Source organism: Euprymna scolopes, chromosome 45 (genome assembly GCF_053919585.1).
Source record: "Euprymna scolopes isolate OS-2025 chromosome 45, ASM5391958v1, whole genome shotgun sequence".
Lineage (NCBI taxonomy): Eukaryota > Metazoa > Mollusca > Cephalopoda > Sepiida > Sepiolidae > Euprymna > Euprymna scolopes.
Genome location: NC_136526.1, coordinates 48,973,887 through 48,988,886, shown reverse-complemented (window position 1 = coordinate 48,988,886; position 15,000 = coordinate 48,973,887). Strand labels below are relative to the sequence as shown.

Sequence of the window (15,000 nt, the reverse complement as noted above, 5' to 3'; positions counted from 1 at the left end):
AAAAAATAAAAAATAAAAAAATAAATAAATAAAAATAATTGAAACCATTGTTTTGGGTTTTTTTTTTTTTTATCTGACAAATCTTATTCTGAATTTAAAGAAAATGCACCCACTTTATTTTTATCTACATTTGGAAGGGGAGCGAGTCAAGGCTTGCCATGAAGCTACACATTAAAAACTCAGTTGTGTTTGAAGGACCAACGTAAATATAACTTTTTATTGTTTTTTTTGTTTTTGTTTTTTTTAAAGATTCGAAAAAGACGATACGAACTTTTAGGGTTAGTATACGTTTAGGGCACACCCTAAGAAAATAAACAATTCAATACAAGCCTCTGAAATGATGAACAAAACAACTTCATAAAAGGTAACACAGAAAAGGTTTATTAATAAGAATGTGGGGGTTTGTATTACTGTACACATAGATTCGAAAAAGTTGTCAACAAACAAATATATAACAAATAAATGTTATGAAAGGCAAGATAAGTTACTTTTCTGCCAAACTGGATATATTTTTTGTGTTTTTATTCAATGTAAGATATTTATTCAGCTTGAAAATACACAGTGTTTACCGATGTATTCGAAAATTCAAGATGGCGTCTCACACCCTCTCTAACACCGAAAGTTTGGAAAAAGGTGTTATAAATAAAAAAAACTAAGGGTAATATAGTTATTCGGGTAATATAGTGATTTCGGGTTTGTATACACATAGATTCGAAAAACTTGTCAAAAAAAGCAATATATATATATATATATATATATATATATATATATATATAACAAATGCATGTTATTAAAGGTAAAATAAGTTACTTTTTTACTTAACTGGATACTTGTTTAATATTTTTATTTAATGTAACATGTTTATTCAACTCGAAAAACATACGGTGTTTACCAATGTATTGGACAATTTAAAATGGCGCCCGACTCTCTCTTAAACACGGTAAGTTTGCGAAACGGAGTTAAAAATAAAAAATACTATACAAAATACTGTTAGAAACTCGCTAAATATGTTACCGTGACATAGGCTGGCATATATTCGGTGGATTTCAAACAGAATTTTGTATAGTTTCTTATTTTTAACTTACTGTGTTCAAGAGAGAGTCGGGCGCCATTTTAAATTTACAATACATCGGTAAACACTGTGCGCTTTTCAAGCTGAATAAACATGTTAAACATTAAATAAAAATATAACAAAAAGTATTCAGTTAAGGAGAAAAATAACTATGTGTGTATGCATGTGTTATATCGATTTGAAGCTAATGAAATTGTGAATGTAATCTAGTCGGTGTTGTATGGCTGCATTGTTTCGTGGAATAGTTATTTGCATTTTTATGCTGCCTGGGTTGCGTTTACTTCGATGTTTGTGTTTTGTATTTTGGTTTTTCTTTTGCTGTGCGGCTTTATTTTGATAACATTTGCTGTGCGGCTTGCCTTTGATAATTTATTTGTTATATATTTGTTTTTGTTTTTTTTGACAAGTTTTTCGAATCTATGTGTATTAATACAAACCCGTGATTTCGTTTCCTTTTTTTGGTACTCATGTACTTATTCATCCGTGCTGAAATAATAATGTTATTATTTAAAAAGCCATTCTTAACATGGGGAGGGCAGGGTGTTTTGTACCTATTGTTATATCGCATATCCTCCATATTTGCATGAATAAATTGGAAACCAGCAGAGGCAGGAACAGCGACAACAATGGCGATGCTAGGACAAATCCTATGCTTCAAATACAGATGCAGATACCAACACCCGTCCAAAGAGGTTTCGATGCACACAGCCACCATCATACAACCAAAGACACCACAGCAGCAGTTGCAACCGTTACCGATGCAACAGCAACCGCTACATTCGCAATAACAGGCAACACAATGTAGATACACCATATTCGACATATAGATCCATGCCTACTTCACATTCCTATAAAAAAAAAATCCCAGCAAGAAAAACAAGGGGACAACTGTCCGCACGTTTCAGAGACTTTATCATGTAAATATGATCGAGATCGGGGGGGGGGCATATATCCATGAATAAACTGGAAACCGGCAGGGGCAGCGACAGCGGGAACAATGGCGCCGCTAGGTCAAATCTGTTCGTCAGTACAACGCAAATGAACACAATAAACACACACAACAACTTCAAATCCCATTTCTTTAGATACACACATCATTAGAATAGCTTGCACATAACCTCACTTGAGAAAACCGCCAGATAAAGCCGCACAGCAAAAGAAAAACCAAAATACAAAACACAAACATCGAAGTAAACGCAACCCGGGCAGCATATAAATGCAATAACTATTCCACGAAACAATGCAACCATACAACACCGACTAGATTACATTCACAATTTTATTAGCTTCAAATCGATATAACACATGCATACATACACCAAACAGACGGTTCGCTACAATACATTATAGCACGAAAAACAAACACAATCAAAAAGCAAACTGAAGGCAGCAATTAACAAAACTTTTTTTGCTCCTTACAACGTCCGCCTCACGACTATAAAAATACCAGCTTTTTCGACAATCGACAGATCGGCCCTAGTGTGGCGTGCTGTGAACTTGCTCTGTCTTCAACCAGCATCGCTAATGACATCAGACGTGGAGCTTACTACGCACGGCCAGCATCGCCCACCGCTACCATCTCACCCGCAATCCTGATACAAGCCTCTTTCCTTCTCGCCTGATACCAAATGATCACCTCTCACCAACCCCACACTAAGCGACATCAGCTAACAAGGATCGCCGCACACGCTAAGCAACATTTCTGCCATCACCGCTCCGCACCCAACCAAACCCAATAAAACTTTGATCGTTGACGAGTTTATCTCAATACACGGCCAGCCATCCTAACGATGACGCTTTAAATCTATGATTTGGTGAGAAATAAAATGTATATATATTTAACCTTACTCAGTTGTCTGTATTTTTCTTGCAACCATACACTTGTTTATTTCAATATTCTGTATTTTAAACTTACAATTGAATAAAAAAACATATCGGTTTGTCAGGAATTTGTTTATGTTGGATTTGAAGACATCCAAGTTGTAGTGAGGTGGGAAACAGGCGAACGGAAGAGAGTTTAACAATCATGCACTTCTGAGAAAGAAGCTCTGCTCATGGAATCTATGTTTGGATTTAGATAAAGAGTGAGTAAAATTATTCACAGTATTTTCAGCCAGACGGGTGTTTCTCGTGAAAGATTGGCGAGGGGGGGGGACGAGAGATCGGAGCTCAGACGAGGACTTGCCATGGAAATAATGATAAAACTACGACAGGCTCGCAACGTCTCTTCTATGAGAGAGCGAGAGAGGCTGCAGGGAAGAGAAAATGGCATCCCCTACTATATCACGAAGTCTTTTTTGTATTCTGTCAAGGCCGTGATGCTTTAATCACATTTATCTTCTCTTTTGAAGCTATTCACTTTCATTGTATGTGCATAATAAAGGAAGTCTCGTCATTCAAAGTGTGGGTTCATTTTTGAGACACCCTGTATTAATCAAATTGTGAACAGGGGTGGGGGACGAATTTTTATATAAAGATATGTATATATATTATATGTATGTATATAGTATATAGAATATGTATATGTATATAACATACATATACATTATATGTATATAATACTTTATCATATATATTACATAGTATATATAAATATATATGTATATACATTATATAGTATATGTACAATATATAATATATATATATAATATACATTTATATGTATAATACTTGTATATATATTCATATATATAATATCTACATATAATATATATAAATACAAATATATAATATATATAAGATATATAGAATATTTATATATATAAAATATTTATATAAATATACACAATATAAATATATGTATATATATATTGTATATATAAGTGTATATACAATATATGTATATATAATATAAATAATGTATATTTATGATATATATATATATGTATATATTATATATATAATATATATTTATGATATATGTATATATATTATATATATAATGTATATTAATGATATATATGAATATATTATATATATTATGTATATTTATGATATATATGCATATATTATATATATAATATATATTCATAATATATATGTATATATTATATGTATATATAATAAAAAAAATATGTATATAATATATAAATCTATATATATTATTATTTTATTTTTTTTTATTTTTTTTTTATTACATTTTCACCCCAAACAAGGCACATTGCCACTTTAATGTAGGGGGCTACTATCAGGGGAAACATCTACTGGGGTACTATGTAGGGATTAGGGCAGCGAGATGTTGGTTCACGTTGCACTTGAACTTATGCATGTCAGTACAGTTGGGGAAGCAGTGACCTGGAATGGAATTCCAAAGTCTAGCAGTTCTGGGGAAGAAACTACTGGAGTAGAAGGATCTTTTACATCTAGGCATCTCTACAGTGTGGGGGTGGGATTGTGTAGCTTGTCGGGTCTGTCGAGGGTGTTCACGTCGTGGGGGCACAAGTGATTGCAGTTCTTCAGAGCATTCACCATTATAATACTTGTAGAACAGGCAGAGGGATGCAACGTTTCGACGATGGGACAGAGGCTGAAGTTTTGATGCCAGTTTAGGGCCTATCAGATTTGCGACTCTCTTTTGAACCCTGTCAAGGAGCGAGAAACTAGTAGCCGATGCACCGGCCCAAATGTGACAGCAATACTCCATACATGGGCGAATAGTGGCCTTATAGAGGTACATGATACTTTCGGGTGTTAGAAGTTTTCTAGCACGGTAGAGAGAGCCCACCTTCCTCGCAGCGGCCCTGGCAATGCCCTCGATGTAATTGTTCCAGCTCATGTTTCCTGTGAACGTTAGGCCAAGGAGCTTGAAAGACGTACTCTCAGCTAAAGAGTTGTTGGCCATTGCTATAGGTGGTAGAGAAGGTTTCTTGTAATTATTGAATGAAACCAGTTTTGTCTTGGTGGCATTGAACGTTACCATCCATTTTTGTCCCCATTCCACTACTGATTTGAGGTCATCCTCTAGTGTTTCTGCCATTACTTTAGATATATGTTCATTTGTTTTCCTGTCGTGCCTGCTATAGAGTGTGGTGTCATCAGCATATATACCCATCTCAGAGACAGTTTTGTCGGGGAGGTCATTTATGAATATCAGGAACAGCAGAGGACCAAGGATAGATCCCTGGGGCACTCCCGCATTTATATTATATTGTTTAGACGTACGACCGTCGAGGACAACCTGGATTTTTCTCTTATCTAAGAAGGATGTAATTATGTTAAGTATTCTACCAGTGATACCGTAAAATCTAATCTTCCTGAGGAGACCCTCATGCCATACCCTGTCAAAAGCCTTAGATATATCTAGAGCTACCGCTCTGCCCTCTCCCGCTTAGTCCAGTGAATGGTATATGCGTTCAGAGATTACAGTGAGGATGTCTGCCGTGGAACGGGCTTGTCTAAATCCATATTGATGGTCGGTCAGAAGTTTAGCATCTGTAAGGTGCTGGACTAGAGCATGGTTAATTAAGGTCTCAAATATTTTGGCAAAAAGTGGGAGGAGGCTAATAGGGCGATAATTTAATGGGTCAGTTCTTTCGCCAGAATTCTTGAATACTGGTACAACAGAAGCAGTTTTCCAATAATTATATAAATATATATATACAATAATAGAATATATATGAATTATATATATGTATATAATATACATATATATATATATAATATATACAATATATATATGTATATATAATATATATAATATGTATAATATATATATATATATGTATATACATGTGCATATATATAATATATATGTATTTATAATATACATATGTATATACAAATGTTTAAAATATCTATGTATATATAATATATATAATATATATATTATATATATGTATATTTGTAATATATATATATATATATATGTATAACGATAACATATACATATATATACATGAATATAGATAATGTATATAATATATATGTATATATTATATATATGACATGTATATATAGATTTATATAATATATATTTAGAGTATATATAATATATATAAAATAAATATCATATTTACAATATATATATTATTTTACATATATACAATATATATATAATATATATAATATATTTATGATATATATATATAATATATAAAAATATATATATAATATATATATATATATGTAATAAATGTAACATTTACATATATATATATATATTATATGCATATATAATATATGCATATGTATATTATATATAATATATGCATATATATATATATTATATATATAATATATGCATATATATATTATACATATATATGCATATATATATTATATACTATAGATATGTATATGCACATATATATTATATACATATCTATGCATATATATATTATATACTATAGATATGTATATGCACATATATATTATGCATATATATTATATACATATATATATGCATATATATTATACACATATATATATACTATATACATATATATTATACAAATATATATTATATACAAATATATATTATATACATATATATATTATATACATATATATATATATTATATACATATACATATGATTTACATATATATATATTATATACCTATATATAATATATACCTATATACATTATATACATATATATATATTATATACATATATATATATTATATGCATACATATATCATATACATATATATATATAATATATATATACATATATATTATATACATATATATATATATTATATACATATATATATTATATACATATATATATTATATACATATATATATATATTATACATATATATATTATATACATATATATATTATATACATATATATATATCATATACATATATATATTATATAAATATATATATTATATACATATATATTATATACATATATATATTATATACAGATATATTATATACATATATATATTATATACAGATATATTATATACATATATATATATATTATATACATATATATATATTATATACAGATATATTATATACATATATATATATATTATATACATATATATATATTATATACATATATATATATTATATACATATATATATATTATATACATATATATATTATACATATATATTATATACATATATATATTATATACATATATATATTATATACATATATATATTATATATATATTATATACATATATATATTATATATATATTATATACATATATATTATATACATATATATATTATATACATATATATATATTATATACATATATATATTATACATATATATTATATACATATATATATTATATACATATATATATTATACATATATATTATATACATATATATATTATATACATATATATATAATATACATATATATATTATACATATATATATATTATATACATATATATATTATATACATATATGTATATTATATACATACATATATTACATACATATATATATATATTATATATATATATATATATATATATATATATATATATATATATTATACATATATATTATGGACATATGTATATATATTATATACATACATATATATATATATATATTGTATACATATATATATATATATATATTATATACATATATATATATTATACATATATATATATTATACATATATATATTATATACACATATATGTATATTATATACACATATATGTATATTATATACACATATATATATTATATACACATATATATATATTATATACATATATATATATTATATACATATATATATTATATACATATATATATTATATACATATATATATTATATACATATATATATTATATACATATATATATATATTATATACATATATATATATTATATACATATATATATATTATATACATATATATATATTATATACATATATATATATATATTATATACATATATATATATTATATACATATATATATATACATATATATACATATATATATTATATACATATATTATATACATATATATATATTATATACATATATATATTATATACATATATATACATATATATATTATATACATATATATATTATATACATATATAAATTATATACATATATATATATTATATACATATATATATATTATATACAAAACTATAGATATTATATACATATATATATATATTATATATACATATATATTATACACATACATATATATATTTTTTATACATATATATTGACTATACATATATATATATTATATACATATATATATATATTATATACATATATATATATTATACACATATATATATTATATACATATATATATATTATATCCATATATATATATTATATACATATATATATTATATGCATATATATATTATATACATATATATATACATATATATATATTATATATATGTATATATATTATATACATATATATATATTATATATATATATTATATACATATATGTCATATACATATGTATGTTATATACATAAGTATTATATACATATATATTATATACATATATATGTATATATTATATACATATATATATATATATGATATACATATATATATATATGATATACATATATATATATATGATATACATATATATATATTATATATATATTATATACATATATATATATATTATATACATATATATATTATATACATATATATATTATATACATATATGTATATATTATATACTTGTATATATATTATATATATGCATATTATATACATCTATATATTATATATATTCCATACATATATATACAGGGTGTTTTAAAAGTCTTGGGAACATTACAAATGCGTATATGTCATGAACTATTCCAGGTAGAAAAATGAAACTGGTGCCATTTTAAAGCTTGCTTAATCAAGTTTTTGGTCATACTAATGATTTTTGTCTTATCTTTCCAGGTGCGGTAATGGCGTTCTCTAAACAAGACAAGACATTTTGCGTCCTCCAATTTGCAAAGACTGAATCGTGGACATGTGTTCAGCGTGCATTTTGCAGGAAATTTAAAAAAGAAGCCCCTGAAAGGAAATCCATTGTCAGACGGCATGCTAAATTTTTGAAAGATGGGTGTTTGTGCACAAGCAAGCGAACAGGTCGCCCTTTAACTTCAGAAGATGCAGTTGCGCAAGTTCGGACAGCCTTTCAGCGGAGCCCCGGTACATCAGTGAGAAGAGCCAGCAGGGAACTTCAGCTTGCTCCAGCAACTGCTTGGCGTGTCTTAAGGAAACGACTGCAAATGGTACCTTACAAGCTCAAGTTGGTCCAAAAGTTGAAGGACACTGATAAGCCACTTCGCCGTGACTTTTGCAATGCAATGCAAGAGAAGTTGGAAGATAACGGCTTTGATGACCGGCTTGCTTTTAGCGATGAGGCGACCTTCCATCTGAATGGCAAAGTTAACAAGCATAACACACGCATATGGGGTACTGAGAATCCTCATGAACTTCTTGAGCATGAGCGAGATTCACCAAAAGTGAACGTGTTTTGTGCAATTTCCAAGAAAGGTGTCTATGGACCGTTCTTCTTTGAAGAGGCAACTATCACTGGTGAATCCTATTTCAACATGCTGGAAGACTGGTTAATGATTCAGTTGGAAGAAGCAGAATCTGATGACTTCATTTTTCAACAAGATGGTGCACCACCACACTGGAGTCTTAGAGTAAGGCAGTTTCTTAACACAAGGCTGCCTGGTAGATGGATTGGGAGATCTGGGCGAGGTGAGGACGTTCTCATGCCCTGGCCTCCTAGGTCTCCAGATCTTACCCCGTGTGACTTTTTCCTTTGGGGCTTTGTCAAGCAACAAGTCTATGTGCCGCCCCTTCCAAGAGATATTGACGAACTAAATGCTCGAGTAACGGCAGTTGTGGGAACCATTGACGTCAAGATGCTGGAACACGTTTGGCAGGAAATGGACTATCGACTAGATGTCTGCTGTGTGACGAATATTGCTCATATTGAGCAACTTTGAAGATTCCCCACAAAACTTGAAACTTTAACCTTTCGAACGGTACCAATTTCATTTTTCAACTCCTAATAGTTTTTGAGTTATTAAAAATCGTTATGTTCCCAAGACTTTTGAAACACCCTGTATATTATATACATATATATTATATACATATATATATATATTATATACATATATATATTATATACATATATATAATATATACATATATATATTATATACATATATATATTATATACATATATATAATATATACACATATATAATATATACACATAAATATTTTATACATATATATATATATTATATACATATATATATATATATATATTATATACATATATATATTATATACATATATATATACATATATATATAATATACATATATATATTATATACTTATATATATTATATACATATATATTGTATACATATATATATTATATACATATATATATTATATACATATATATATTATATACATATATATATTATATACATATATATATTATATACATATATATATTATATACATATATATAATATATACATATATATATCATATACATATATATATATATTATATACATATATATATATATATTATATACATATATATATATATTATATACATATATATATATTATATACATATATATATTATATACATATATATATATTATATACATATATATATATATTATATACATATATATATATTATATACATATATATATATTATATACATATATATATATTATATACATATATATATTATATACATATATATATTATATACATATATATATTATATACATATATATACATATATATATTATATACATATATATATATTATATACATATATATATATATATTATATACATATATATATATATTATATACATATATATATTATATACTTATATATATTATATACTTATATATATTATATACATATATATTATATACATATATATATTGTATACATATATATATTGTATACATATATATATTGTATACACATATATATATATATTATATATATATTATATGCATATATGTATTATATACATATATATATTATATGCATACATATCTATATTATATACATACATATCTATATATTATATACATATATATATATTATATACATATATTATATACATATATATATATTATGTATAAATATATATATATATCATATATAAATATATATTATATATATATATATGTATATATATGTATATATATCCTACATATGTGCCACCAAGAATTTCAGCAATAGAGTGGCCTTACATAAGAGCAACATCAAAATTGCACATAACAGACACCTCTATGTTTCAAAACACGTACACACATGCAGTGGAAACAGCTTCAAAATAATGCCAATCTTCCAAACAGACAATTATTTTTATTTACTTACACAGGAAAAAAACTTCATCACCAAATTCACTCCTGAACTGAATAGAACCTAATACCATCACACAAAAACATGAAATGCAAGGTACACTCGCATGCACACCCATACATATACACATACACACACCCACACATAAATCAGAACCGACACATTAAAAGACACACAAGTGCGCGCATACAACCACACACAGACATAACACCCGTATCTCTAATACAACACACTGAACAATACCAACCCTACTTAACCTCGAAACCAACAACACTAGGAAACACCTAGAACCGTAGTATAATATCTGTTCCAACACCTCGCTCCCTCCTCAGTCAGGGGAGGAGAACCCCCTCATGACTGAAACGACTATCTTCCCTTCTATCATCCCCCTCCCATACCTACACCCACCAATGCTCCCCCCCTCTGGGGAACAAAATCTGCCCCACACTAGGAACCGATCCCGTGTCTGGCCATACCCACATGGGGAGACAAATAAATAGAAACATTAAAAAATCCCCTATTTTGAATACACCCCTCTTTCTAAACAAACATAATATAAGACTAAAACGAAAAAATCACAATACTAAAATCCAAGAATCCAAAAAATAAATATCAAAATAGAATGAAAGCACCCTACCCTTACTTCAGAAGAGCCAGTCCCCCTCCCCACACATACACATTAGTAACGACCTCGGACCACAGCCGCCTTCCTAAGAAAGCAAATAACCCCAAAATACTATAAAACAATATACACATTCCCAAACCAATAAAAGCAAACACACACGCGCGCACACACACACACATAAACACACACGCACGCACACACACACACACACACACACACCCTACCCCACCCTAAAGGAAAAGAAAAAACACATTAGCAGAAAGAAATAGCGACTGACTGACTACAGCCAGGTCAAAATCTCCCTGAACAAACCAAAAAAAAAAAAAAAAAATTCAGCATACCAATGTATAATAAACACTTACAAGCCTCCACCCCTTGGAAAAACTTCAAACTAACGAAAATCGCCATTTTTACACATTTGAAAATAATTTCTGACGAGGACGCATCAGACCGTCTGAAACGTACGTAAACGATTTCAATGACTTAAAAACATTATTACAATGATCCAAACATATTTCTCAATGAAAAACCAAGACACGAGATAATAAAATAATGTTAAAAAATACACATTGTTGGTGACCACTCCCTTATTTAAATATATATATATATATATATATATATATATATATATATATATATATATATATTATATATATATATGTATATATATATACATAATACGAGCAAACAGTTAATAAGACATGTTAACAAACACTTTGAAAGAGTTAAATATGTTTTTAACTTTGTTTTAGTGTTTTTAACATGTTTTATTAACTGTTTGCTCGTATTTTAAGCTCTATCTCCTATTTGGTTTTACCGAGCTTTTACATCTGGCTGAGATAATTTTATAAATATTAATGCTTTAATAAGTATAATATACTTTAGTTTACCATCCTGGATCATTTTGATAAATTTAATTGTAATTCTTATTGTATATATATATATATATATATATATATATATATATATATATATATATATATATATATATATATATATATATATATATATATATACGAAAGAATAAATACCGTATTTTAACGTCTGACCTGCATAAAAATATAAATATACAAAATATTTCATGGTTTTTCTCCCTCATATTTTTGTGATTATATTGAAACGGTTGGCTCCAAAAATGACTGCAAATTTTCCAGCTAATTTCATCTGCTTTTCGCAACGGGGTATTTGTTTTGTAAGTGACTAATCATGGAATTAAACAATGTTTATGTAATCAGAGTTTTTTTTCTGTCTGTTTCAATTTACTCAAAACCGCACACACCTCGTCTTCTCATGTATCGTTCTCTTCTTCCTCTTCTACTTCTTGCTCTTTTTCTTCTTAGTCGTCAGAAGCGTCGTCTTTGTCTTGACTACGTTTTTCCTTCTCCTTTCTTGCTCACAGTGACCCGTTTTTATGCTAAGCTGAACTCTCGTGTGTGCGAGAGAACACGAGATTTTGCGTGATTACTTGGCAATATTAACCGGCCGCCACCATCTTGCCATTTTTCTTTGGACGTGCCCGCTTTGCAGAGTGCACACCTCGAGCGTTTGTCAGGTAAGCCCGTCTGTTCGCAATTTATTACACAGTTTACTAAAAATTAAATTCAAATAAATCACAAATGAAATGCCACAATAATGACATTCTCTGCAAATATAAGAAACATTGATATTTGCAATATATATATATATATATATATATATATATATATATATATATATATATATTAAATCCGCAAAAAATTGTGCTTATAAATGAAATCATGTTTTTATAACTTTGTATTGAATTTGTTAACAGATAGAAACAGATAATACACACATTTTTTTTTTAAAATTAAAACCAAGAAAAGCACAAATCCTTCTAGATTGGAGCAACTGTATTTCTGGTCTCAATTCAGAGTGCACTCTTTGGGAAGCTACATTAAAATTTGATTTTATTATACTTGCAAATAAATATCTAATACGACACACCATTTTATTAATATAAAAACTCGCATATGGAATCGCTTCTCCCTTCTATATTTTTTTTAGTCTTTTTTATTTTTACAGCAGATTATTATCGAATGGTTATTAATCTAAAAGTTTAAAATTAAAAAAAAAATGAACCAGAACTTTGGATCAGTTGTTAAAGAATACAAGAACGACAATTAGGAAGAAATTTATAATTCTTTAATGTCGGATATGTTTTTCCATGATGTGGGTTGTAGTGCATTGATTTATATGATTGTTTTTATGTGTTTAAAAACAACAGAGAAACAAATTTGTTTTGTTAAAATTTCATTTCATCTTTGAATCATTATTTAAAGGAAAAATGACATTTTAACAAAACAAATTTGCATGTGTTGTTTAAGTAAAAATGTATAAGACCATTCTTCTTATTTAAAAAAGACGGCGAGATACCGGACAGATTCGATGGTATACACCAGATGTTCCGGGTTGGAGGCACCTCTTCCCCCTGATTTTTTTTTAAGAAAGGGAGAAAGACGAGTGGCAGTGTGTGTTTTACAGTGAAGATGATTAAAATTTGTTGTTTTTCCTTTAGAATCGAATGCCATATCTCTGCTGTTTCATAATTTATGTAATGTGTGTGGATTGTATATAATTTATGTTGATATGATTTTGTTTTTGTAATTTATGTAATAAATGACAAGTTTGGCATAGGAGGTGTGTGATACAATGAAGATGACCCGGATCACTAAGTGCTGAGAAGGAGGATAAAAAGACAAGTTAGAAATGACTAACAATGAACAAAGAAGAGGAAATGATAAACAATGAACCTGTAGATATTTTTAGATCTAGCTTTTAGATTTGGCAAAGGACAATAGAAAACTGTAGAATGGATGATAAAGAGAATCAAAAACACTTGATGTTGGAGTCAATGAGATGCTTAGAAAGGAAATGGCAGTTTCTTGTTAGCCGGGGT

The 15,000-nt window shown here is 27.4% G+C and overlaps 1 protein-coding gene across 1 annotated transcript in view; it reads left to right on the top strand.

Annotated features, from left to right (window-relative positions):
- The window catches only part of LOC145269562 (uncharacterized), a 44,608-nt gene that overhangs the window by 460 nt on the left and 29,148 nt on the right, over nt 1-15,000 (top strand). Inside the window, exon 1 of the mRNA XM_080125309.1 lies at nt 1-202. This exon is cut by the window's left edge and continues 460 nt beyond it. Within this exon, the coding sequence (XP_079981435.1) occupies nt 159-202 (44 nt within the window). The 5' untranslated portion in view covers nt 1-158. The remainder of the gene's footprint in view (nt 203-15,000) is intronic.